Raw genomic sequence first — 27,848 nt, forward strand, 5'->3', positions numbered from 1 at the left:
TGAAATGAGGTAGAAACAGCATGATGGGATGCACATGCCACTGCAAAAATGTAAGATGTGGGCCTGTAGCAGGGGGAGATAACTCCTGGAGGAAAGTTAAGGGTGAAGGAACAACTTAATATCAGTAGCAAAGCCACACAGTATGGCAGGGCCAGGCAGGGCAGTGGAGACAGTACCCACTGCTGGAGTCCCTACCCTGGTCGTGCTGTGGACTAGCTGTATGTCCTCGACAGTCAGCTTTGTCTCTCTGTGTCTCCTCAGTGTTTTCACCCAGGAGTTGCTACTATATGTCGGGCACTTTGCTAAGCCTGTTATCTCATGAAGTCATTGCAACAACTCTATACGGTGTGCAGAAATCTCCTGCCTGCCTCTCTAGATCCATTCTTCCCCTTCTCCACCTGCTGTGTGCTCTGGCCCAGGAGGCTGGCATGTATGCCCTACACCAATGGAGCCCCTGTGCCCTCTGTGTGACCAGGAATCCAGCAGGGTATGGAAGGGTGGGCGGGAAGGAGAAGAGGGTGCCTATTCCCTGGGTTCTTCCCTGTGAGGTTGCCTTGGGCTGTCTCTGTTTTTCCACTGACAGGTATTACTCCTTTCTAAGAAGCCCATCTACCTGACTCTCTCTCTCCTCAGCTCCCAAAACCTCTCCTTCCCTGCAGCATGGGCCCAGGGTGGTAACAGCTCCACTGCTGCTCGCCCTGGATTTCCCACACTCTGTCCATACCTCTGCATTATCCTAATTCAAATGTTCCCTTTGTTTCTATTGGGTTTCTGACTGATACAGGACTGATGCTATAAGTAACCCCAGGAAACAAACTGGTAAAATAGGACTCTGGGTTTGGGCTGGTTATGTATTTGAGCAGCTCAAGAATGGCTTCCTTGAGGAGGGCAAATGGGACACAGGTAGTTCATAGTAGATGGAGGCATCACAATTACTCAAATTATCACTGAATGTGGCATGAAATAAAGTGCAGGGCAAGGTGTTGGCAGATCAGGTGGTTTCAGCACCTGATCACTAATGCAGTAGCAGGATTATAAAACTTGTAGAGTCCCTTGATTCTTTGCATGACCTTAGAAATCATATATGGGGAAAAGGCAAACTAAAAGGTGTGAATATGCATGTGGAGAACTGGAAGTCCTCCCAGGAAACTTTAAAGGAGTCCCTCCTCTCCTGTAGCCACAGGAAAGATAGGGAAATGGACCAAGACCAAGTTGCAGCATGAATTAAATGCTCAACCCCACTAGGACTCTTAAGGACACTGCTAGGAAAGGAGTAAAACCAAGTGATGTATGACCTATGACCTAACCTACTCAGGTAGAACTGGGTGCCTTACCCAACAAATTATAAAATTGGACTTGCACAGCATTCCATTATAAAATGGAAGAAGTATATAGGGCACCCAGCCCAGTCAGGTCAAGAAGGCATTAGTAAACTACATCAACAGGAGACTTAGACTCCAGAAGTAACTGTACCTATAGCTTTGCTACCTCTCCCTCAACCACACTTTGGCTTCACAGGGAGTTTTCTGCAACCAGTAAATAAATGAGAGGAAAAATAGCGAACCTAATTCAGAAATGAATCTGCACCATATGCCAGCACCAGCAAGAGACAGACAGCGCCATCTATAGCCCTACTCAGGGTGACCTTCAAAAACTGTGGTGGATGGAAACCCTCCCAGTGGGCAGAACTTCCTGCAGTACATCTAATGCTCCACTTTGGCTTGAATTACAGATTTACGTGACTCATATGCAGTGGATGATGGGTGACTGTCTCATCGAAGATTTTAAGTGAAGTGGTGGCAAGAAAATTTAGGGAAGATGTATAGAAAGAGGCCAGTAGTGTAAAGATATTAGTATCCCACATAAGTACCTATCAGTGAGCTACCATGGTGGTAGATGTTCTCAATAATCAGATGACTCATGCTGTGAATGTTAGTTGATCTCTCTCTCTAGCCAGTCATCTTGGTGCTTGTTCAGTGGATCCCTGTCTAAAATGGCATGTTAACAAGGATGGAGGCTGTACTTGGACTCAACAACATAGCCATCCCCTCACCAAAGCTCATTTGGCTACTGCCACTGATGAGCGTATAACTTGCTAACAGTAGAAGCAATTGATGAGCCGCTGATATGGCACTATCTCCCAGGAAGACCAGCTGGTTAGCTGTTGTCGCGTTGATTATACTAGACTATTCCCATCATGGAAGAGGTAGCAGTTAGTCTTCACAGAGGATAGACCCATATTCTGGGTATGGATTTGCCTTTCTTTCCCCTAGTGTTTCTTTTAGCATCTTCATTTATGGACTCAGAATGCTTTATCCATTGCCATGGTCTCTTTCACAACACTGTCTCTGACCAGGGGCACTGGTTTACCACATGTTCCATTACCCAAAGGTGGCTTGACATAATGGTGGAATGGTCTCATGCAGGCTCAGTTACAGCACCAGCTAGAAGATAAGACCTTGTGATATTAGAATGCTGTTCTACTGAATGCAGTACATGCTTTAATTGGGAACAAAGATACAGTTCTCTCTGCCCTTAGATAGGATGCGTAGGTCTGGAGACCAATGGGTAGAGACAGGATGATTCTTCTCATTATGATGCCTAATAATCCACTTGAAGAATTTTGCTTTCTATTTATATAGTCTTGGATTCAGTAGCTTTGAAAGTCCCAATGACCAAGGGAAAAATCCTTCCAAGGAACATAGCTATGGTTCTGATGAATTAGAAGTTGAGACTGCCCTCTAGCCAGATTGTTCACTGAACACCATGGGTGATTGTCTTAATTATACTTGGGGGAAATTGGGGTGCTACAATACAATGAGAGTATGAAGGACTACATGTGAAACCTGGGGATTTATTTGGTGTACCTCTTCATACTCCCTTGCCTAAAAGTACCGGTCAATGAAAAATGGAACAACATGCCAAGAATTTAAATTTTGTAGAAAGGAAGGTTTGGGTTAACCCATTAGGTGAAGAACTTCATCTGGCTGAGATGATGGTTAAGAGTAGCAAACATGGAATGGTTGGAAAAGGTGACAGGACGACATAGTGGAAGGTGCATGTACAGAGTCTACCACTTACTAGCTATGTAAGACTCAAAATATTTTAGGGTGACCAACCATCCCAGTTTTCCATGACTGAGGGGTTTCATGGGACATAGGACTTTAAGTGCCAAAACACGGATAGTCCTGGGAAAACCAGGCAAGTCATCCTATTTTTTTTTTCCTCTTCACTACTGTGACAATAAATAATGACTGTCTTATGTACCAACAGGTGCATATAAATGTAATAAGTTACTTTGGTAACTGGTAGACCTAGGTGTTAAGTCCAACTCTGCCACTCACTTGTAGAATGGCCTTGGACAGATTACTTAACCCAAAGCTTTACCCCCTTCTCCCAGCCCACAAGTTGTTTCTGCCCACCCCCTTTACTTATTAGCATGGAAGACTGATCTGACCTGATGCCCCTTTCATGGCTGCCTTTCTTTGACTTAGTGTCAGGTTGGTTACATTGACCAAATATATCCGTCTCACTTCTCCATCGTGCCTAGGGGCTCTCCTGAGTGGGAGGTCCTGGCACATGTTAGATATCTGTCCAAGTCTTAACCTCCCAGTCTAACATTTCTAGGGTATATGATAGGCGTGAAACATGATGGTAATTGACTGGAGAGTGGTGTGTATATGTACACACACACATATATACACAATGGAATATTATTTGGCTTTAAAAAAGAAGAAAATCCTGCCAGTTGTGACAACATGGATAAACCTAGAAGACATTATGCTAAGTGAAATTAGCCAGGCACAGAACGATGAATACTGCATAACTCACCTGTATGTGGAATCTACAAAAGTTGAATTCAGAGAAACAGAGAATTCACAGAAACATAGTACCGGGGCCAGGGTAGTGGAAATGGGGAGATGTTGGTCAAAAGGTACAAACTTGCAGTTATAAGATGAATAAGTTCTATAGGCCTAATGTATAACGTGGTGACTATAGTTAATAATAATGTATTAGATACTTGAAATTTGCTAAGAGAGCAGATCTTATGCATTCTTTTTTTTTTTTTTTTTGAGACAGAGTCTCACTTTGTTGCCCTGGCTAGAGTGAGTGCCGTGGCGTCAGCCTAGCTCACAGCAACCTCAAACTCCTGGGCTTAAGCGATCCTACTGCCTCAGCCTCCCGAGTAGCTGGGACTACAGGCATGCGCCACCATGCCCGGCTAATTTTTTGTATATATATATTTTAGTTGTCCATATAATTTCTTTCTATTTTTAGTAGAGACGGGGTCTCACTCTTGCTCAGGCTGGTCTCGAACTCCTGACCTCGAGCGATCCACCCGCCTCGGCCTCCCAGAGTGCTAGGTCTTATGCATTCTTATCACAAGAAAGGGCAACTACATGAGGTGATGGCTATGTTAATTAGCTTGATTGTGGCAATTATTTCACAGCGTAAACGTATATCGAAAGATCACATTGTAAACCCTGAATATATATAATTTTTATGTGTCAAATACACTTCAATAAAAGTATAACAAAAAAGAAACAAAAGAATGATAAATTACCTTCAAGTTTATGAGTAAAGGCTAATCTCAGTTTTTATAAAGTCAGTTTGATTTCTCCTCTTCCCTGTTCCCCTCTGAAAATGCCAACACTGCCACACGACATACCTACCAGGGCAGTTTTCCAGGAGTCTTTTTGGATACCCTTTTCCAAGAAGATGTCTTTTGAATTACCACCTCCCTGGGGCTAGCTGACTCTCCATCATTAATCGTCGGTAATTAGGCTCCTCCATCCAAATCACTTCATCACAGTGAAATTTCCAAAATTTCAGTCTGCCCTGGGCTTTTCCTGGCATATCAGTCCATTCAGGTGCACCCAGAGGAAGCTCCTTGCTCAGGAAGATGAGACAAAGGAGAGGAGAAGGGAGTTGTAGGACAAGGAGAGGACCAGTTGCTGGCTGGCTTCCCCTGCCTTCCTCCCTGGACGCTGACTGCCTCTCCGTGGAACTTTCTCACTGGCTCGATCCAGCCACCTGTAAGTCTCGTTCTTTGTTATGGTGTTTGGCACAAGAGGTCACAATATGCTGGGAGGAGTTTGGATTTGGAATCAGAAGACCCGTGGTTGTGCCTGCCTCTCACTATCTGTGTACTCCCAAGCAATCATCTAACCTCTCAGAACTTCACTGATAAAATGAAAATATCTACCTCTTGTGGTTCTTATCAGATTAAAACACATGCATGTGGGTGGGTTTTTGTAAACCATGAAAATCCACATAGACATAGGTTCAGACTGCTGTTGGCTATTGATATTAAAATACCTCTCTTTAATCACAAAGGGAGTGTGGCAGATGCAAACATTTGTAAAAAATTTATCCTTTTGTAGTATTCAGTGGTTGTTTGGTCATTGAGAAGTGGCTGGCCAGCCAAGAACTGTATTTCCCATTCTCCCTTGTATTTGAGTGGGTGAAAGTGACTCGCTTTTACTAATAAAAGCTCATATTTGAGCAAAAGCAGTGAGTACTACTTCAGAGCCAAGGCAGATAGAAGTGTGTGCCTTCTCTAATTTCCTTCCATCTGGTGCTGGATAAAGAGGACTCCAAGGCCCCAGAGGCTGGCAGAGTTACAAAGTGGAAGGAAACCAAGTCCCTGAATCATCACATGGAAGAAAGCTACCTGCTGACCAAGAACATCCTCACTGAATTATCATGAGTGAAAAACACACTTTCATTTTGCTAAGCCACTGAAATATTGGGGTTTATTTACTACAGCAGCTAACATTACCTTAATAACACATGAGTCAGAGGGGTGGGAGTGCTGTGGCTCAGTCAGTAAAAGGTGCTGAAAATGAGCATGTGTGCAATGGCTAATGATGTCCTCATACTAACTAATGCACAGGCCACAGGGCCAAGGCATTGCAAAGGGACCTCTGCAAGGCTAGGTCATCTAAGGTTGTCAGGCAGTTTGTATGCGCACATACACATCGCTTTTGTGTATATTCTAGAATCTCACTGTTAAAGCTAGACGTAACGAGTTTCAGAGGTCATTTATTAAAACCTCACTTATAGTTCAGGAAATTATGATCCGAAGAGGAGATGGGTTGGCTCAAGTCCACAGAACAAGTCAGTGGTGGCACCTAGACTATTACAAGGGTATTCAGATTCTGGGGCTGCTTCCCTCAATTCTCCTCCCCATTCTAGCTTCTCTCTTGACAAAGCTTAACATCTGGATAATCCAGGAGGGACTCTGAAAAGGGGAGTGATGGGCACAAATAGATTTTGTGATTTTGCATCTACCATTTAGTCAGCTAAAAGGCATTTTTCATTTTTAACTTAGTGGCCAGCAAAAAACGACGAGCCTTTTGGCCCAACCTTTCTCCATGCCTGCTTTTTTGCGCTGTTTGGTTTTACTTACAAATCCCATTGCTATCTAGTTATCATCTTCCACGGTAGGAATTGTATTCTTGATGCTGCTTTCTTAACCCCATTTTTGGACAGAAGTTCAAGCCCAGGACTTCACTGTAGACAGCTTCTAAACTCCAGCAGAGCACACAGTGGGGCCACAGCTATTCACCCTTCCTCTTGAGCCCTACTCGCTGTGCCAGCTGTTGTCTTTCTGTGACTATGCCATATCCTGTCTTAGCCCGTGCCTTTGAACATGCTCTTCCTTTTTTGTCTGTCCTTCAGTATCAAGCCCCCTCACCTAAGTAAATCACTATTCCATCTTCCTTCAAGATCCTACTTAGATGTCACATTCTCTGTGAAGTCTCAATCCTTCCAGGCTGTGTTAGTGTCACTTTCCATTGTGTTCCCATGGTACTTTGTTTGGGCCGCTCTTACAACCCTCAGGGCATAGAACTGCCGTTTTTATTTGCACCTTGGTGTTCATATGCTTCATAAACTCTTTCTCATCGCGTAGCTTTTGGAAGGGGCAACAGTACACACGATGTCTTCATCACCCTCCTCTCCTTACCTGCGTTGTTTGGACCCGGAGTGGACACTTGACACATAGCAACCAACCCACAGGTGTCCCAGCCACCGCGACAGCCTTCTACAGCATTACCAGAAGATCCTGCCTTCTGGGAATGGCCCTCTGGGGTGGGGAATTGGCCATAGTCTCTCTATTGAGAATTTACACTCGGAGAAAAAGAGGGAGATTCCAGTTGATTGCAGGGAGTGGAGCTGCGAGGTCATGATACGGTGTTAGGGCTGGCGAGGTGCTGGGCCACGTGTAAGGAACGAAAGCAGAGGAAGCTCCTTGGGAGACAGACGGGGAGGACAGGCCCAACAGGGAGGGGAGCAGGGGTGGGAGAGCCTGTGTGGTGCGGGGCAGGGGGAGGGCTCGGTTCCCAGGGCTTTCAGGCTCCCATGCCTGGCTGCACTTCCTGCCTTGGGCTCCACAAGATTCCCCCTTCCAGACCTCCATATTATATTGCCTCCTCCATGTCTTTGAACAAGCTTAATGGGTTTCTGATGCATTTCCCCCATCTAGATTGTGAGTTTCTTGGCCTTCTTTGTGTCACCAGAACGGAGCTCAATACAAGCAGGGTGCTCAAAAATGGTTGAATAAGTGATGAATAAATGAATGGATGTCTGTTGGTAGTAGCCACAGGGCACTGTTTTCCTAGCAGGAATCTTGCCCTGCCACAACTTTCTAATCTGGGAAGCTCCTTCCCCTTTAATCATCACAGCTCTTACTACTAACATCCTCTGGCTTCTCAAAATCTGGGTTTTGACAGGCGGCATTTCCCTGAAGTATTTTTGCTTAAAAAATATTGGGTCTGGCACATTGGCACCTGAGTGTTGGAGGAGGTGACACCTTCAGCTCAGTCATATCTTCTCAGAAGAAACCCAAGGTGGCCCCCGGACCTTTCGCCAAAGAAACGCAGGAAGAAGCAAACTGTATATAGAGAGATATAGCTTTTATTTTTTTTTAACCAACCCAACATTTCCACTGGCAACGGTCAACGTAGTTTATGGCACGAGCACTGTTTCTTTTTTAGTTTTTTTCTTAAAAAAAAGTGTTTAAAATTAAACAGGTGTCTTTTAATTTTTTTTTCCCCTTAGAAAATGTATTTATGTCACTGCAGAAAGCCTAAAGGTCTGTGGGCAGTTTCGTGATGTCGTATGTGTAGTTATTTATGTGTGTGTGTTTTAAAGCCAGGTCCTTTCAAAATTTGCTGGGAAAAGTACTGTAGGGTACGGCAATCTCTTTGTCTAAAAACCCAGGCTCCATGGGATTATGGCAACTAAGATTCCTCTTACTGGGGCAAGAAATACCCCATAGGCTGGAAAAAGAGCTTCATGAAGTTTAAAAACAAGCAGGAACGTGGGAGAAGTGAGGATTCCCAGTTCCTGTCTTGTGTAAATGCTTTCACATGTGACCTGAGGGACCAGAAGAGGAGGGAGCAGCCCCTTGTTCTCTTATAAACCTCTAGGTTTTTACATCACTTCAAGAAATACGGTCGGCCGTCTTCATATAGAACATTAGGAAAGGAGGGGGTGGCGAAGCTGACATTTCTCAGAAACACTGACATTTAAAATAGAATCTTTACCTATTAGGATCCCACTGGTTGGACATGGCCCCTCTCCTGCCTCAGGTGCAAAGCTGAAGAGTCCCTTTGTTCTCGGCCTTTGTCATCGCACACTGTCCCTATTTCTGTCCCATCTCTCCCACTTAGTGGGGCTTCCTGCAGACGGATGCACGTGTAGACATTGACACAACAAGGCATACAGAATGGGACAGGCTTGGGCAGGGAAGAGGACAAGGGCATTTTGTTTGATTTCCACATAAGCACATAAAACTCCTCCTGCTCCAGGTGAAGCCCCTGTTCTTCACCGACTGCCGGTGTGCAAGCCTACTTCCGCCCAAATGCCACCAGCCCTCACAGAAGAAACTGGGAGGCAGGGCCAGCACCCGGGTGGAGCCAAGAGCCCACCGTTACCCCATGGGAGCAGGAGGGCGTGTGTCTGAAAACCCGGGCTTCTGTTAGTCGGCTCAGCCCTGGGGTTCCTTCACAGCACCTCTATCACTCAACTTCAGAAAGAAAACATGAAACAAACAATAAGCAAAACCCCATGGAAAAACAAAGCGAACACAATAATGATCACAATGGAAAGAGAACCCAAACCAGCCACGTGGATCTGACTCATTTTTGCACATTGCCAGCTGCGTGAGATAATAGGGACATACTGAATTAGACAGAGAAACCTGTCCCCAAAGAAACGAGAGGCCACAGAATAAGCAGGAGAAGGTGCAGTAGAAGGAGGGAAGGCGTCTGACCTCTACCGTGGGTCAGGGACACGAGGGGGAAGATGGCGTGGAGGTGGATCTGTTGCTGTTGTTTGTATTTAATTAAATACTTGTCAAGTGGGCGATTCCCCCATTCTGGTTGATTGATTAAGACTGTGCCCTTTCAGTTCACTGCCTAGCTCAGGTGACGTTCGGGGGCTCAGGTCCTGATGCTGCCTCTCCATGGCTGCTCATCCTGGAGAGGTCACTGGTGGGGAGGTGCCCTTCTCTTAGGAGAGGTCCCAGGCCTGCCCTGCCGGAGGCCTTGCTCTGTGGCTCAGAACCCCTTGATGTAGCAATAGGCCTCCAACGTGGCAAAGAGTATGTAGAGGAGCCACAGGCTCACAAAGAGCCATGTCGTGGCAAGCTTGCAGCCACGGGGGCCACCGAGCTCCCCGCCCAGGTGGGGCCGCCGCCGGTACAAGAGCACGCTGATGCAGACAAACGCAAAGATGGTGAAGAGGGTGACAGAGAAGGCCAGCGTGCCGGCTGACACGTGGAACTCCTGTCCCTGCAGGGCCCAGTAGATGGCGGCCACGGACCAGGCCAGGCCGATTCCCAGGAAGACGTTGACAGCGTTGCTGCCGGTAACATTGCCAATGGAGGCGTCTGCGTACACGTCCTGGAGGGCAGCGGCTTTGCTGGCAAATGTATCTGGAAAAGGGAGAGAAGGATGGGAGCTGGCGGGAGGCTGAGGTGTGGAGGGCCTATGTTTCAGTATGCCCCAAAAGCAGCTGGAGCGTGTGGCTGAACCCAGGAGTGACAGACAGGGCTGGGGGGCTGCTCCCAGCTGTGCCATTAACAAACCGTGTGGCCTTGGGCAAGTCACATCACTGCTCTGCGTTCCCTGTTCCTCATCTTCAGGAATCCGTACGATTCCTAAGGCCCTTTCCAGTCCTGATATTTACTGAGTGGGCCTCTTGTTCTCCTCTGACTACTTTTTCGGTAAGAGGAGTTTGCCATCCCATAATATCTCCCCAGGGAACCCTGACACCCTGGGAAGCTGCTTAGAGTAGATGCTGATTGTAACAGTCACGTGGGGCAGTTACTCACTAGGCACTGACGGTTAATGGGCAGTGCCTGCGGGCTCAGGCCTGGGCTAGGTGCTAGATTTACAGGGACAGAGGACACAGTGGAGAGCCATGGTGGGGACATGCAGGTGATCTGTGGGCTCAAGGAGGACGGGCACTGTCTCTGTGGTCTATGTGTGTATCAAGGGGATCGCAGGATGTTTGACTTTAGATCTTGGCAGAGATTGTAGGCACAGAGGGGACTATCGGGGACATCTAGCCCAACCTTTTTATTTTACAGGTAAGGAAAGCAAGGGCCAAGGAATCTACTCAAGGTCATATAGGAAGTTAGCAAGAGACTTGACCCGAAACCATCATGTAAGAACCCTTTCCATATCATCAACTATATCCAAAGAGCTTCAGCCAAAGCCATGAAATCAGATGAATGGACCATGGCATAACCTTCTTAAAGCCCCTTAGAGCTTTAGCTGTTCTATGGACTAATTGCAAGTGCTTGGAAATGCCCCAAGCTGTCTTCCTGCCTGGCATGCCTTGGCTTGTCTCATTGTTGCCAATTTTCTCAGATCTCCCAGAGAAAACCTCTTGCCCTTTCTTGCCTATAACCTTGATTTTTTTGCTTCTGCTATTTCTCCCAATCTCTATTCTTTTCCCCATATTTGCTCCCCGGCCCCACCACGATAGTTCAGGTCCTCCAAGGCCTGGAGATCAGAGATCACAAGGCATCTCATCCACACACTTTCCCTGGATCATCCATCTAATTTCCAGCCACCTGATGCATTTTCGTGATAGCCAAACCTCTTGCATCACTAATGTACAAATAATCCCACTGGTCCGCGCTGGGGTTTTGGGAAGAGGTTTTCCTAAAATGTGACGTAGATTCAGTTACTCTCCAGAAAGAGTGTATTTTCTTAGTACAAGAAGGGTTTCCCTTGGTCCAGCCAGCAGAGTCCTGTCTGGTGAGACTCAGCCTCAACCTTCCTGAAAGGGGATGCCCCATTTCTTCCTGGGACAACTGGGATGCCAGCTCCCTGGTAGGAGTTCAGAGTTCAGATGCCCTGGAGACCCCAAATGAATTAAGTAAGGAAGCTGGGTTAATGCAGCCCTCCTCCACCTGCTGGCCCTCACTTGCCATTCAGGCCCAGCTTCTATGTAACTTCCCCTGGAAGCCATCCCTGGTCCCTGCCTAGCCCAGATTCACTGTTGTCTACTTGCACAGAACCTTCATTTTTCTTCATAGAACTTATTGAAACAATTTTAATTACAGTAGTTGTGTATAGTCTTCTTCACTAGATTATAAACTCCACTTGGAGAAAGAAGCACGCCTGTCTTGCCTCTCATAGTCCCTGCCACCAGCACAGAACTGTATTGGGCATAATAGATGCTCAGTAAACACTTGTCCAATGAAGGAATGCCTACTCTCGTTTGTCTCTGAATGTTTTTAAGGGAAAAAAAGAGAGTGTGTAATTCATCATATGAAAGGACAAAAACTTGCTAAGCCTCCTTTGCCTGTCCTGCTAGGAAACACTTTGTACTCACAGTGTCCTTCCAAGCAGAGGAGGCATTTCTGCTGTGATATCTTCAAGCAGGCTAATCTTTAGCCTCTCAGAGACTGCCAGAGGCAAATGGAAGGAGAATAATATCTGTGTTCTTTGAATCGCGTCATCTGTGGCCTAGTCACATCATGTGGAGGTTAGGAAATTGGGCCACTTACTTTGGCAAGTAGCTTAACTTCTGTGGGCCTTGGTTTCTTTATCTATCAAAGTGGGGACAGGAACTTTCCTTAGGCAGGGTTTGGGGGAGCATTGCAGGGATGAAACATGCAAATTGCTTAACATACATAGTTCCTGTCACATCAAAAGTGCTCAAGAAATGTTAGCTATCATTATTAATGCCACCGTGAATCCCTTGATTGAGTTTTGTGCACCTTAAGGGCAGAGGCTCTGTCGAGCTCAGATCTGAGATAACGAGGCAGAGTGTGGGGGCATTGGAACCAAGTAATATTTTCTTTGCAAACTCAGGCACCTCTCCCTCTCACCTGGCACAGAGGTGCCAAACGCCACAAAAACCACAGCTGTGACTGAATCCTTGAGACCAATGGTGCAGCCGAAGTGGGAAGCCAGGTCCCCGATGATGGCGGTGAGCATGCCGATGATGAGGATGGAGACCACGAAGCAGGCCCAGCCGTGGCAGTACTCTGTGGGGGGCACGCAGGCAAACAGCACCTTCCAGAAGACCGTCAGGAAGTGCATGACATAGTCAAAGCAGGATGGCAGCCTCTCCTCCCCGGATTCGTCTTCGTCCTCGTCCCCTGCTGGAGGCAAGACAAACAGGCCAGAGGAAGGGCAGCGAGGTCAGACGGCTGTTCATGAGAACGCCAGGCCCGTCCCACATCACGGGCATCATGGGTTGAAAGGGGACTCCAGCTCTCTCCTGGGCAGCTGGGGAGGCCAGTGTCGGGGCACCAGAACACAGTCGGGAAACGGGAAACCAGTTGGGTTGCCTCATTGGTCGCTTTGAATGCAGGGCACCAAGGGAGAGTGGGAGAGAGAGGGCAGGGGAATAAGGAAGAGGAGAGAGAGAGAGATTAGGAGAGAGGCTGGGAGAACTTGAGAGGGACAAGAAAGTGGAGGAGAAAGGGAGGAGGACGGAGCAGGCTGCATCTGGCTGCCTCGGTGAAGGAAAGTGAAATGAGCTCTGCGTGCCGCTCTTCACTGGATGCTAACGGGGCTGCTCTCAAGTTTCCTGACTTGACTGCTGCAGCAGCCACCGTGGTTCTGGTCATTATACGTCCCTAGAGGGACGGCTGTCATTCCAGATCGTGGGAGGACACCAGAGAGCCAGTGCCGTCCTCCACATAGCCCCTGGGACAGAGCAGGGATGGGCCCTGATTGTCCTTGCCGGGAAATGTGGGAAGAGCGGCCCACCCAGCAGCCTGGGGGTAGAAGGTGTGCCGAGACACATGGCACCTTGTCAAGGCGAACTCTGCCATGTTGTGGCCTCACTGGGAGAGGCCAGGTTTACAGAAAGCAGGAGTCAGGACTCTCGGGTTCTAATTCCAGCTTTGCCATGAGGAAAATCTGTAAGCTGGGGTGAATTATCTCTCGTTTCTGGACTTCGGCTCCCTCATCTGGGGAAGGAGGGGGCAGGTTATGTGGCCTACATCCTGTTCACTGTCTCCAGGGGCACAGTCGGGTCAGCAGAGGGAGGACTAGAAGGATCTGAGGCGGGCGGTGAGAAAAATAGGGCAGCAGCAGTAGCAGCAGCAGCAAGCCTCTCTTCCTGGCCGTCCTTTTGCTCTGGCTCTGGGGCCTTGGGGATGTGACCCTGTGGGTTGCTATGACAACAAAGTCTTATGAAAAAAGACGAAGCCAGGAGTGCTGGGAAGTGTGAGGATGCCAGGGTGGTGCTGAGAGGCAGCACTGATAGCAGGGAGACCCTTTCCACCCATTCCAGCACGTCTGCAGGCCCTGGGGCTCCTGGCCAGGCTGTGGGTCACTACTGGGGGCCCTGTCAGTAAACGTCAAAGGAGAGTTTTGGAATCATCCGGGGGGAAGGTTTGTTGGAGAGTCAATGCAAAACATTTTACGAACTTCTGACTCCAGCACCTCCACATCAGAACTGTCTCTCATTTTACAGAAAAGTGGGACCAAATTAATGAAAGGAAGGAATGATGGAAACCAGACGTTCGTGTTTGGTACGAGACTCTGTGCCTGTCCACCTTTCTGAGAAAGGCAGCACCAGTTTCCTTGTAGAAAGAGGAAGTGGAGGTCAGAGAGGATGTGCTGTTTCAGGTCACACAGAAGAACCAGGATTTGAAACTAGAGACCGCTATGCTCTTTTGGTTACTGCATGATTCTTTTCCAAAGTGACCCCATGAAGCAGGCAGACACCTAGGACTAGAGCTGGGAAGATCGGACACAGAGCCCTTCCCAGGAATTGGGCTATTGATGTGGCTACGAGCTTCCCTCTCAGATGTTGTCTACTTCTCCCTACAAAGCTACCCTGAGACCCTCCTTACCTGCACTGACGGTGATAGCCTCCATGAACTGGTCCCTCCAGGAATGGGTCCCCACAACCAAGGCCAGGTTTGTCTTCCTGATCAGTTTGTCCACTGTAGTCTGTCAGGGAGAGAAAAACTTGGAACCATGCGGTTAGAATGCTCAGAACCAATGAGGAGTCTGGTGCTTCAAAGGAATGAGAGACGCCCCGCCTTCCAGGGGTCCTGAAAGTTATGCATGACCTGGCCTTGGACGGTACCTTCTGGGAAAATCCTTTTATTTCCCCCTTTTTATTGTTTGTGACTTTTGACATTGGATGTTTAGGGTAATACAATGGAGAATAACAATAACAATGTTAATAAACTTTGCCCCTTAGTAGTGAGTTTTAGTATCTTTGTTTTAAAGATATAGTTAAATAATAGTGATGATACATCTAGGGGCTTTCTAGACCATTTATTCCATATTCTGTGTTGTTTCCTCACAATATTCCTAGCATACAAATGGCCAGCATTATTTTTTCCATGTTACAAATGGGGAAATCGAGACCTGGGGTGGGGAAGTGATTGGTTCAGTTTCAATGTCACACATTCAGTGGCAAAACTGGAGGGAAAAAAAAAAAAAGCCCGAGGTCTTCTGCCATTCATCCTAATTAATTCATTATGCAATTAGACCTCACTGATGGCCTGACCTTGAACTCGTATGACTCTTCAATGATGACCTCTAGTTTGGGGTGTTCACCCAATACTGGCTTTCCCATTTCTGCTATCCTCTTGGCCTCCTCTTCCTCCATAGTCAGCTTCCTGTCTGTCACCTCTGCAACAAAACAAAATCAGACTAGCTTTAGCACCTTTCCCATTTCCCAGAAGTCTATACTCAGAGGATTAGGTGTGGGCAGTGGGTACAAACCAAATGGCTCTTGGGAATGGGGACTTTGTGTGTATTTTAGTGCCTCTTTCTATGAAGTACTAAACACTTTATGACCGTCAGACCATTAGAGGGTTCCTTGTAGGCTTGGGATAAGCATTCCTCTTTCTGTGTCATACCTGGGTGGGCAACCAGAGGCAAAGACCTTCTGAGAAATAGTACCAAGTGGAGTTCTCAAGTAATTCAGTGAGATGTTGGGGAGCTGGGAGCAAAAGCCAAATTTCTTGACCTTCACCTATTTTGAATTTTTGGGCCTGAGTGTTTGTTCAGCTACTTCATGTAAGAGTTCTTGGAAGTACAGAAGTACATTTATCCAGGGGAAATGTCTACTGTTTCTATTAGCATCTGTTTCCAACACGCTTGGCACTCTTTTCCTTATAAAGGAGAAAGGGGGGATGTGCCTAGGAATATATATACTTCATATAAGTGAATATTATCCTCACAATGAGAAACTTGGAAGGTTTCCCCCAAAAGTTCATGGTGTTCCAATGAAAGACCCCCAACATTTTGATATGAGTAAGGCACATTTTTTTGAACACAAATATTCGTTCAAAAACAAAATAAAAGAAAGCTCTTCCTTTATTTTCTTTTGAGGCGTTCTCTGTGTCCCACAGCATCTTGACTCATTTACCAATGGTCCCTTCTCATATGGAACAGTTAGAATTTTTTTCCACTTCAGCTGGTGAGTCCATTTTAAGACCACTTCACCATGAAGACATGTTTTCTGGATTAGAGTAAAATAGAGATTGAATCTTTTTATTCCCCTTTGATTAGAAAATTGCTCTTGGCAGCTTGTTTCTTTCAGAGCTCATTTAAACATCTTCCCATCCAAGTCCACATTCTCACATGCAATTAATTCTTTTATTCGGCTCCTTAATTGCTTTCATTCCACACAGTAAACCTCCCAGGGGAACCTTCTAGTCCTTGGACAATCTCAAGGACAAAATGGGTGAGAGGCCAAGAAGGTCTTCTTTTCTCTCTAGCTGGGCAATTGGTGAAGCAAAGGGAGAGGGGAGGCTCCAGCTCCCGAGGTTGCAAGGAAAGGAATTCACTGAAAAGACCAGAAGCCAAGGGTGTAAGTCACCAAGCAGAGAGCCTCATATTTTATATCAGGATTTTCTTAGTTGGCCTGGATGAAGATTATGTGAGAGTGTGTGGAGAATTTCTGAGCAGGCTGCTTTACTCAGCGTAACACCAGAAGGCAATCCCCAAATATTTGGGAGCTGTCCTTGGTGCTGTCTTCCCTCCAGTGTGGATGGCCACTTTTGGAAACAATGTTTTCACAAGTATCTATGTCCTTCTGTATATTTCCAAGGCAGCAGACATCCTTTAGCAGCCTGACTTCATTTAATCCACTGAATCCGAGTCTTTGATTAGTTAATTCTGAAGGCAAATCTGGGTGAATCTGGGGTTTTCACTAAGAGGCCAGAGATTGTAGAAGCCAACCTGCAAAGTACTCTGGGAAAGAAAACCCTTAGAAAAAGACATATGGATTCCTTATGGGTACTGGTTTCCTCTACTTTCTGGCTTTAGCACCATATCACAATGCCTATCTTAGCAGTGACAGTGTTATTCCACTCCTCCCTCCCCAATTCCCCCATGTCATACTTTACATGTGACACAAGAACTTTATACCAATATAATGAGCTCTCCAGTGACATATAAATGTACCTGTCTAACCTCTGGTCTAGCTATCAATCTAGCACTATATCCATCTGGCAGGATATTGATCTACCTGCTGACCTGTCCACCCCTGTGGTGACAGTCAGTTTTTCCATCTAGCTTTCTGCAATAATCTTTTTGACAAATAACCAATCTTCTATCTTTGGATCCCCCACAGCCCCACAGAGGCACTCTGTAAAAATCTGTTAATTGATTGATTCACATGCCTTTAAATCAATTCTGATCTAGTTTCTTGGTTTGGCAGTAATTCCTGTCTTTTTCTATTTTTGTCGTGATCATTCCTTTAAATTCAAATTAAGTCAATTTCTTGAGAGAATAAGTCTCGAATTCAAAAGACTATAGTGATTCTGATCACTTTTTATGTGGTTCTGCAGAATTTCAAGTAAAGAGAATAAATGATGGGTGATCTGGATATTCAGACGGACTAAACAAACTTTCAGTTCTAGGAATAGGAAGATAGGTAGGGAGGAGAGAGAGAGACAGAGAGGAGAATATGAATAGGATGAGAGATTGAACAAATATTGGAAGAACAAAGAGCTCGCCAGGCCAAACAAGAACAGGTTTCTGTGAATACTCTGCAGGCATCCGCAGAAAAAATCAGGGTGATGCAGCCATTGCTGTCACTCTAAGTCCCCTGAGCTTGGCGGGGTAGCTCAGAATGAACATATTTACTCTGCCTTCCACCACCAGGGATGTTAATCATGTTTGTCTGTCCACCCAGGAAAATTAAAACCAGGATTTGAGATTTCTAGTGGATTTAAAGCCTAATCGAGGGCTCCTAAATTAAAGGCTTAAAGATAGAAAGATCTAGAAAAAGATACTCTTCTTTTCTTCTGCTTTCACTTCTATTGATATTTGCAAGTATGTTAAAAACATAAAGAAGCTTAAACATAATCACACTGTTTGTTGTGTGTATCTGCATATGGGGTGGAGGCCAGAGTTGGAACAAAGAAGCCCAAATACCTTCACAGGCAAGAGGATGAGTGAAGTGGAGAAGAAAGAACCAGTGTTAGAGCCAGAATCAATTCCCTGGGAGAATAGTGGAGAATACAGGGCTGGGGGCAAGCCTATGCTGTTGGTATAAAAAGAAAGTGAGAAACCAAGGAAGCTGGAGTAACTTTTTTTCCACAAAAGAAAATGTAGGAATTACCTACATTTTTGTTTAAGGCTCCCAGAAGGCAAATGTCCTTACTATGTACAACATCCCTTCCTAAATCCAGAGTGTAGCCCATAGGTGACTTTGAATACCAATGAACTCTGTAAGATGTTTTGCCTCTTAAGGACCCTTAATTTTTTTTTCTGTGTTCAAAGAATTGATGAAATATAAGCTGTTCTTTTAAAATATATTGAAAACTGTCTTGTATAGGCCACTCTGCCTGCATGAAGAGTTATAGTATTGCTAGATGTGCTGAAAACATTTGCATATCTGCTCATGAAATTTGGTGCATTTATGATTGCTTTCCACTCATGCAAACATACTCTTAAAGTAGGTGTGTGTCCTCCACCGGATCTAGATTCTGCATGAGAATCTCTCCAAAACAAATTCTCTAATATTTCTATTTCCAGCCAGAACATTGCCCCCCACTCCCACCCATAACATGCTAATTCTTCTTGTTCATGGCACATGTGACTTTAAGGGTCAATGAAAAATGAAACAAAATTCTAGCAATTTAAGTCTCAGCTGTGATGAGATGGAAGCTCTCCAGTTTCAGTAAAATTCTACATTCTTTCAAATCCCATCACAATCTTATTAGGAGATTCCAGCTCTGACTCCCACCTTCTCTTCCCCTACAACATGAGACGGCAGATGAATTAAAACTCAGGAGAAGTCTATGAACCACCATCTCATTGGTAAGTTTCATTTCTCTCCCTGGTCCCAGAGAGGATCAGCTGTCTTTACCCACCTCCACTGACAGAAATGATGCTCAAGGAATTGTCTACTTCCTCACAGTTACTTCATGGAGGAAATAAATCTCCCAGTCCTTGGGAGAATTTGTCAGGTTAACTCAAGCCTGTGGTTTCTATTAGACAAATCAAAGGACATTGGTCTTCAACCAAATAATGGCACTGGCAAGAAGTAGAAAAGAGGGGACAAGACACCTCTTACCTGGAGATAGCAGGAGCACTGTTTGCAAATGGATACCAGACAAGGGGAAGAAAGAAAAGGAAAAAGCATTAAGGTCCCATCTTGAAATATCCCCAGCCTTTGTGGCTGCTGGCAGCATAAGGGAAGCAGTGAGCTTAGTAAGTGAGCGCTCAGCCGCCGCATGCACAAAGCAGTACTTGGGCATGCGCAGCAGCAGTAGCAACAGCAAGAGGTGTGAGCAGCTGGAGAGGCTGCTGAGCACCATGGCCCTGTGGTCAGGAGAGAGTTTTCCCTGCACCTTCCCAACAACCCTGAGGTCTGGGAATGGAGGCGCGAGGGTTGGGGAACCCAGTGGGTGGGGCATTTGTGATCCAGTCTGTAAAGGAGTGAGAATCCAGTTATCATGAAAATTGTATAGGTTGCAGCCCTGCCAGAATAGCTAGCTTACCAGTGGCAGATGTGACCATGGGGCTTGAATAGGAGCTCAAGAGAACTGGGTAGAAGTGTGCAAAAGTGAAACAGCGGCCAGTTGCATGTCTTCTATCCCTAACCTTATAATCAGGTCATGCTTGGCTTTCCAGTACGAGTAAGGTTTCCATGGCCACAAACAGCTTTCTAGCTACTGTGTTGACCAGAACTTTGATTTCCCCTAAAAGAATGACTTAGTGAAAGGGTAAGTTCTGCAGAATGTTTTCCTTGAATGGTTTGTCTTTTTAATAGATATATCCTGGAGGTCGGGCCATAGACAACTACCATTTTGTATCATCTGTGCCTAGCAAAGTCCCTACACTCAGTAGCATTCAAGAAAGGTTTGCTGTTTGCTATCTGTTTTGGCAATTGTCTTTTCCATAGATCCTATGGTGCTGCATCTCTGGGTAGCGGTCTTTTTGTTCCAGAAAGGGCAAGCTAAATCAGAGAGACTGACAGTTGTTGGTATGACTGACTATACCAACAGCTATATGTAAATAGGAGATGACAACGCTATGTGATCCGGGAGACTGAGTTAAAGGCACACCCAACACAGGTTGTTCCTAGCCGCTGAATTTGTATTTATGATAAACTCTCTTAGATTTCAAGGTCTAAAAATTTAAAAAATTCTTGTGACACACCACATTTTCATATCCATGGTATCTTAGTATAGCCCCTCACTCCTTGGCTCTTGTCAGATAAAGGTCTGGGAACCCCTGCCACATATTCCTGATATAGCTGGTGACTGATGAGGATTGCTGAGGAAGAAACGTGTGTATGTGTGTTAGGGTTAGAGGGGTCTGTGAATAGTTTCTTCCAAGAATCTCTAGGAATGCAACTCAGGCCTGTGATCTATCATCCTATATTCATAGCCACTGAAGATACATGTAGAACCAGAGTCTGCATGGGATATAAACAGGGCAAATAGCAGTTGACTTTTTTCTTGTATTCCCCAGCTAGAATTCCAACACATAATGGATCAATGAATCTCCTCACTCATTGAGCTAGATAACAAGAGAGCTTGTTTATTCTGCTCCTTCCGTGGGTCTGCATGGAAGAGCACCTCTTGTTTCCTAAGTTCCAGTGGAAACTTCAATGCACCCAAGTAGGCTGGACAAGGGTAGCTCTTCCAAAAAGGTCTGGGATGCCCTGGTTGTTCACTCAGACATCCCCCCTGCTCCCAACATCTGTCTCATCCCTAGAGTAGTGAGAGGGCCTGCAGCAGCTGGATTTGTATCATTCTCTGGGCATTGTCTCCATGAATCCAAGACTTCCCACTCAGTAGTTATAGATGGGTCAGCAAGATCCAGGTAGCCAACTTTGAGTGACACAATACCTCGAGGGTGTTTTTCCTACTGCTGCTGATGAGAGAAGCTGGGGCTGAACCTTTCTCTTGTATTAATCCCCAAGGTCAGGTGAGACTCATTTATTCCTGCTCAGACACTCCAGGGGCAAACAGGAAAGAGCATAGCTCATTGAGTAATTAGGAAGCATCTGGGCAGCTTGACAGGGTGAGCCCATGGATGTGGAAAGAAGAGGAGCAAACAGGCCCCATTCTGGGGGAAGAGAGCTTTCCTTTCACACCTGAGACTTCCAACGTCCAGGCCCAACCGCCCTGATGATGTGCTCAATGTTGCTTTCAGAAGTCCACTTCTAGACTCCAGGTTTGCTCCACCCTGGGGCAACTTGTTTCCTACCCAATCTCCCTATTTTCCTTCCCCCAGCTCATCCAGAGCTTTTAATTTCACCTCTGAAGCCTGCTTTGTTTGCCAAGAGTAGAGTCTCCTATTTCAGATGCAGTTCTTTATTTTTTTAAAAAATGCAACTGTCATTTTGACGATGGAGAGACTGTATCATTCTGAATGTCTAAGCCTCTCCCATGCAGCAGTGATAATGAAAAGCAATTGCCACTGTTCTGTCTCTCATTCTGAGAACAGCAGGAATTCTGGAAATCTGGATGGGTTTTCATTTGACTCTGAGTCTAGACATTCAGGTTTTATGAACTTTCACCTTATGGTCTGATGCCAAAATATGGGAAAAACTGAAGAAACTGAAAATTAACCCCCTAGACAATGGAATAGGAAGCTGGGAAATTGACAAGTTTCTGATTGGCAACTTCCATCTTGGCGTCTTGGTCACTGAGGAGATCTGGGGGCATATCACACAGATATCTTGCTGAAATCCTTGTCTTCTCACTTGCTCCCTCCTCCAGGACTAGGATCCACCAGGGCTTTGCTGACATCTCCTTGGACAAAAAACTCAGTGCAGAAAAGGAAGTTTTCTCAAAAGGGGGATAGCCATAGACGTTTGTATTTGGTCAGGTCTTTTGAAGGCCTCAAGGCTTATCGTAGGTCACTCTCTGTCATGCTGTTGGAAGGGGTACTTAGGGGAGGCAGGAAATAAGAGTTTCTTTTTTTTTTTTTGCTTTTTTTTTTTTTTTTTTTGAGTCAGAGTCTCGCTCTGTTGCCTGGGCTAGAGTGCAGTGGCATCATCATAACTCACAGCAACCTCACACTTCTGGGCTCCAGGGATCCTCTTGCCTCAGCCTCCCGAGTAGCTGGGAATATAGGCACATGCCACCATGCCTGGTTAATTTTTCCATTTTTTTTTTTAGAGATGGGGTCTTGTCTTGCTCTTGCTCAGGCTGGTCTCAAACTCCTGGCCTCAAGTGATCCTTCTGCCTCAGCCTCCCTGAGTGCTAGGATTACAGGCGTGTATCACTGAGCCCAGCCAGAAGAGCCTCTTTACTAGTGGAATAAAGGCATGTATGGACTTCCAGTCCCTTCCTCTTGTCGAGAGCCACTGCCTTCCTTCTAGTACCTGGTATGATCCTTTGTGTTGCTTTCATTTGCACCTAAGTAGCTGGACTACGGAAATCGATGAAGCTGGCTTACAATGGCCTGGGGTATCTGCTGCTTCCAACCAATTATGGATATGTGGAGTAAATGCTCAAGGGAGGTAGGAACGCATAGGGCAGGTGCTGAGACAACTTCTGAGAATATTTTTGGTGGCAGGAACTGGAAGATCACAGGAATACAACATGGGAAACAATGGAACCACAGATATTCTCTTTCTTCCAGCACTCTTTGGTAGTCAGGCTGATGGCAACATCTTATTAGGTAGCCAAGAAGATGACCAGCAATGGAAGATGGAGAGGGCTTCAGCCCCTACAATACCAAGGGTGTCCAAACAAGTGTCAGCACAGAACTAGTCAGCTCTGCAGAGAGAGTCCCCAGCAGATAATGGGTACTGACTGATCATATGGGTCTGAGAAGATCCATAAAGGAGACTCTGGAAGGTAGCTGTCCTGGAGTGATAGGCTTTGTGCTGTCCTTGTCATGTGAATGTGAAGTAGTTGCAGAATGACCACCCCTTTTTGACAAACAGGTGAATTTCACTGCTGCATTCTCCATGAGGCTCCCAGCCGCATGTCTATCCTGAATGGGAGAGTGAACATCCTCTTGCTATTTCCCAAGAGCACTTCTACCCATTCCCATGTCTATTCCTCCAACACATTCAAAGAAGTGGCTTCTAATCCTTTTCTTCAAGAGAAGATGTCCTTCCTTGCATCTACCCTGGTTGCAATGTTATATCACCCCCTTAGGGATGAACCCCTGGCAGGTATTCTGAGATGCATGTGCTGAGGAAAGCAGGGCTGAGGCCACTTATCCAGTGTGGGATGAAGGCTATCTTGGGATCTGGGCAATATGCTCACTTGCAGACGCCAAGCAAAGGCAGACATCTCTGAACCGTCCAACACTTGCCTCTTGGGGACTGGTACCAACTGCACCTGCCCAATGTCAGCCCTTTTCCAGGGCCCACTGGGAATTTTCATACCTGAAATTACTTCCTTTCTTTTGCAGACTTTCAATTTTCTGTTTTAGAGGTTGCACTATTCCAAAGTAACCTCATTAAGGTATCCTACCTTGGGCTAGGAACAGGGGTAGAATGTGATAGGGTGGGATGCCCAAGAGAGAAAAGATAGCTCAGGGTTCCAGGTCGCACAGTCAGAAGCCAGCTCTAAGAGAAAGCTCTCAGCTGCTGCGGCCTCTGATGGCTGGTTCACCTTCCCGTGGCACAGTCCACCCAACTGTGAAATAGCCAGATAATACACTTACCTCCACGAAGGGCAGAGGGGCCTAAGGGCCACTCTGCAAGTGAGTAACCTGCCAAGCATTCAATGGGGGGTTGGGGAATGCAGCAGAAAACTGCCAAAGCATCATTGCAACCTGGGCCCCATTCCCCACCCCAGACCCTCCCACATTCAATCCAGGCTAGAGATTGAGGGTCATGAGGAGGAAGGCAGGGAGGGGGCCATGGGCATGCATCGCATCACATTCCTTTCTTTTTCTTCTCCTCCCCACCCACCAAGGAGTTTTCACATTTAGGGGTTATAGTGTAGGGTGAGGGATGGGAGAGTGCACGGGCTGGTGGCAATTGGATAATTGGATACTTGTCGCAAAACACGGAAGTCACTCATTAGGGTCACAAGGAGTTGTGGCTGCAGTGCTGCCCAGAAGGCGGGAAAGGAGGAATTTGGAAATAAGCTAAGGCTGAGAAGGCAGAGATGATACCGAAACAGGGTGAGAGCGAGAATACAGGAGGGAAAAGAATAAAAAAAGTCCGTTGGTCAAAAAGAGAAAGGAGGAGAAAGGGAAAAAAGGCAGGGGGAGACAAAAATATAGTTGCTTTTTCTTTTGTTTTTCAGTTTGTTGAAATTATTTCTTTCTTTCTTTTGGTGGTTGTTTTGTTTTTTAAAGAATCTCACACCTGATATTCCACGTTCCATCCATTTCGGTTCACCAAGGGCAATGAAGAAATTCTCTTGCCTTTCGTATTCCTCCTCATCTACTATTTTAACCCTTATGGTTTTCCTGTAGGGACAACAAGAGAGAGAGTATGTCGACTGGGGTGGTTGACGGATTGGTTGGCTGGAGCTCAGCCTTTAAAGTCATTCCCATCACTCTTGGCACATGCAGCCTGGTCCCGCCATGGCGGCTTGTGACGGGACCATGGTGGATTGTGTTGTTCTCACGTAAAAAATGGTCTTAGCTTTTCTTGTCTCCTTGGTTATAGTCGTTCTCATGAGTGAGGGGGAAAGGGAGTGAGGCAAGGAAAGGTAGGCACGGGAGGGAGCCGGAAATCCAGGGAGTAGGGAGGAAGAAGGAGGGGTGGGGAGGAGGCACTTCAGATCCTGCCGAAGGTTAGTAGGAAGGGAGTGGGCAGCACATTCCACTGGGTGTCACATGGTAACGGTGGCAATTCTTTGGACAACAAGTAAACTACTGGCTCATCAGGAATGACCCAGGGTCCACAACAGGAAATATGTCAGCAGAAGCCAAGGCTTGTGTCCCTTCTTTGTGTTTATACTCCATTCTATTGTGAGCCTCATAAAGAAAATTAAAAAAAATAAGTATTTATGAGGAAGGGAAACAAGAGAGAGAAAGAGAGAGAGAGATAGAGAGAGAGAGAAAAGAAAGGGAGACAGAATTCCATTCTTTGTCTCATAGGGCTTCAGTGGTGGGAACTGAAATATATATGTATTAACCACAATATGGTATAGGAATCCTTTGCTATTTGCAGCTGATCCACTTCTGGAAAAATGTGAAGAAAATGATGTAAATCATCAAATTCTAAGTCACCTCTGGACTTCCATCATATAGGGGTGATACGTCCCCAAACTGGCTTCCTTAAATGTTGATTATCATGGGTCCAGGGCACAAGGTGATGGAGGTTTCTGTTTGTCTCTGGGTATCTCAACAAAGCATAGTGTCTTTTAAAAACAAATCACTCAGGGAAGCAAGATTTTCAAGATTCTTGAAACTCACTTCCCTCCACAGACTGGCTCCAGGCTGGCTCAGATCCACAGTCATGTAGAGAGGTTGCTACATGGGCCTGGCTCTTCCTGTGTGGCTTCTCCTGGTCTCTCATGGAGCCCAGCAGGTCCCACTGGTGAGCCAGAATTGTTATTTTCTGCCTTTTTTTTTTGGCCCAGAATCTAAATGCTCTCTAAAGGGCAAAGATGTGCTGCTACTGAATGGTAGCCTAAATGTCTTCTCCAATGTTTTGATGCTCCTATTATATTCCAAAGATGGACTCAGCTTTGCTACCTATGATGTAGTAGACTGATCTGAGGTGGTTTGTTGGGCAGGACTTGCTGCACATTTGTGGGGAGTGTGTATTTTACAGGTATTGTCATGCACCACATAACGACATTTCAGTTAACAGTGAACTGCATATATGGCAGTGGTCCCATGAGATTATAATACTGTGTTTTGACTGAACCTTTTCTATGTTTAGACATGTTTAGCTACACAAATACATGATTCTCAGTTCAGTAACATGCTGTGCAGGTTTGTAGCCCAGGAGCAATAGGCTATATCACAGAGCCGACGTGTGTAGTAGGCTACACCACCTTGGCTTGTGTAAGTACACTCTGTGATGTTCACACAACAACAGAATCTCCTAATGAGGCATTTCTCAGAACATACCCCGTCATTAAGCGATGCAAGAGTGTACATTTTTTTTCACCTTTTGGGCATTTTCATACCTCACTCAGTGGACAAAAGACAAAGCTCATTGGTTGTCAAGAGGTATTTTTGGGAATTTCTCTCTTAACCCTCGATATGGGACCTTGGGCCTATTTAGAAGGTGTGAGGCTGTTTTCCTGCTGCAAGGACTCTGCTGTGGCATGGGAAGGGGTGCTCTGGTGGGGCATGAGGAATAGCTCGGCCAGGGAAGGAACGATGCCCCAGTACTGGCGTCTTTCTTCCCAACAGTGTGGTCTGTCCAGGAAAGGGTTTCCTGACTTACCTATCAGAGGCCATGGGATGTATGGGGTCATTTAAGTTGAAGGCAAAGGTTTCATCCACTCTGAGAAGTCCCATGGACTTCATGGAGAAGCGTCCATTCCGGTCAGAATCCTCTCTCCAGCTGTTCTAACTCTCTGCCTGCACACCCAGATGCTCTTAATGGAAAAGTAAAGGAAGGCAGGTAGGTCTTTGACCTAGACCTGGAACTCAAATCTGTACTTTCAGTTTAGTCAAGGTCAGGGAGAGAAACAGGCCTTGATAGTAGGCCTGTGGCAGATCAGATGGCTCCTGAGGCCTGCTTTAGGGAGTGGGATGAGCCATGATCCACGGACACTGATTCCCAACTTCCAAGGACTTCAAGCTTAGCCCCAAGAATACTGCCCCATGGAGATGTCTGCTGAGTCTGTTTCCTGGTGCTGCCCTCCTGGCTGGTGCTATTGGGTCTTTTCCTTCCTGTGCACTAAGCCACCCAGAAGAAGCCGAGAGCCTCATACATGACACTCTCAGTGCACTGGCGCTCTTTCTCTTTCCCCACACTCATTTTCTCATCCCAGAAAAATCAGCGTTGGTCTTGAGCATCCCTCATGGCTACCATGTGACAGCCCTGCAGGTGTTAAGACAGAGCTGGGAGCAGAGAGAGGAGACAGAGAGGGAGAAATAGAAAGAGAGGAAACAGGGGAAAGTGAACCAGAGAGACAGAAGACAGGAGGAGAGGAGACAAACGGGGTGGAGAGAGGAAGAAACAGAAGGGGAGAGAAGGGCGCTAGTGTTAGTGTGGAGGACGGGGTACTACACCTTTCTGAAAACTCATATCCACCATGCGGGGGCCCATCATCTCAATGAAGTAATTCTTGTTTTTCTCATACGCCTCACCATCAATTACCTTGATGTAAACTGTTTTGCTGTGGATGGAAAAATAAGTATCATAAGCAAGGAGTATGGTGGGGCCAAGTCAGCCAGGAGAAGAAACAGAAGAGAAGGAAACAGCCAAGTGTCCAAGCTTGCTGAACACCACAGGGGCCTGGAGGACAGTGGCTGCCCGGGGCCCCTCCAGTCTCACGGGGATCCTCCCGGGCTTCGTGTGGCTTCATGGCACGATCACATTCGGACACTGCAAAGAAAGAGCTCGAGCTTCCCAGCCAAAGACTCTGGGTTCTAGCCCCACATATGCTGTGTGATCTTGGACAAATCAATTAACCCACATACAAACAGGACAAGTAATGCTTACACCTTCCCAGGGCGGTTGTAATGAAAGACAGCAATGAAACAATATTCACATAGAGGCTCGGGCACTAAGGTCCTCCCATAATGTCTGTTTCCTTATCCCTCTTGCTTTTGGCACAAGAGAGAATTTTTTGGCTTTCAAAATCAGCTGCTGTTGATCCAAAAGGTTTATTTTATAATAAAAAGCAGAAAGGGAGGGACTAATTGGTCTGTGGAAACCTTGCCCAGAGATAATAGAATTTTTCCCTTTCTGCATGGCATTGACTGTCACAGGGAAGCTAGGAGGGCTGTTCTAACCATGTCACACATTCTGGTAATTCACAGCGGGCATCA

The 27,848-nt window shown here is 46.2% G+C and overlaps 1 protein-coding gene across 6 annotated transcripts in view; it reads right to left on the bottom strand.

Moving 5' to 3' along the window:
* Positions 1-7,898: 7,898 nt before the first annotated feature.
* SLC8A3 (solute carrier family 8 member A3) overlaps positions 7,899-27,848 on the bottom strand; it is a 140,218-nt gene continuing 120,268 nt past the window's right edge. The window contains exons 3-8 of one of the 6 annotated variants that reach the window (XM_069465081.1): positions 24,250-24,353; positions 19,033-19,050; positions 15,007-15,122; positions 14,339-14,438; positions 12,356-12,631; positions 7,899-9,943 (exon numbers count right to left, since the gene is read on the bottom strand). In XM_069465081.1, coding sequence (XP_069321182.1) covers positions 9,567-9,943; positions 12,356-12,631; positions 14,339-14,438; positions 15,007-15,122; positions 19,033-19,050; positions 24,250-24,353 — 991 coding nt within the window. In that variant the 3' untranslated portion in view covers positions 7,899-9,566. Of the gene's footprint in view, positions 9,944-12,355; positions 12,632-14,338; positions 14,439-15,006; positions 15,132-19,032; positions 19,051-24,249; positions 24,354-27,086; positions 27,194-27,848 lie in introns of all 6 variants that reach the window. The other 5 variants (XM_069465079.1, XM_069465080.1, XM_069465078.1 and 2 more) reach the window with 5 other exon arrangements.

The sequence above is a fragment of the Eulemur rufifrons genome, chromosome 2 (assembly GCF_041146395.1).
Source record: "Eulemur rufifrons isolate Redbay chromosome 2, OSU_ERuf_1, whole genome shotgun sequence".
Taxonomy (NCBI): domain Eukaryota; kingdom Metazoa; phylum Chordata; class Mammalia; order Primates; family Lemuridae; genus Eulemur; species Eulemur rufifrons.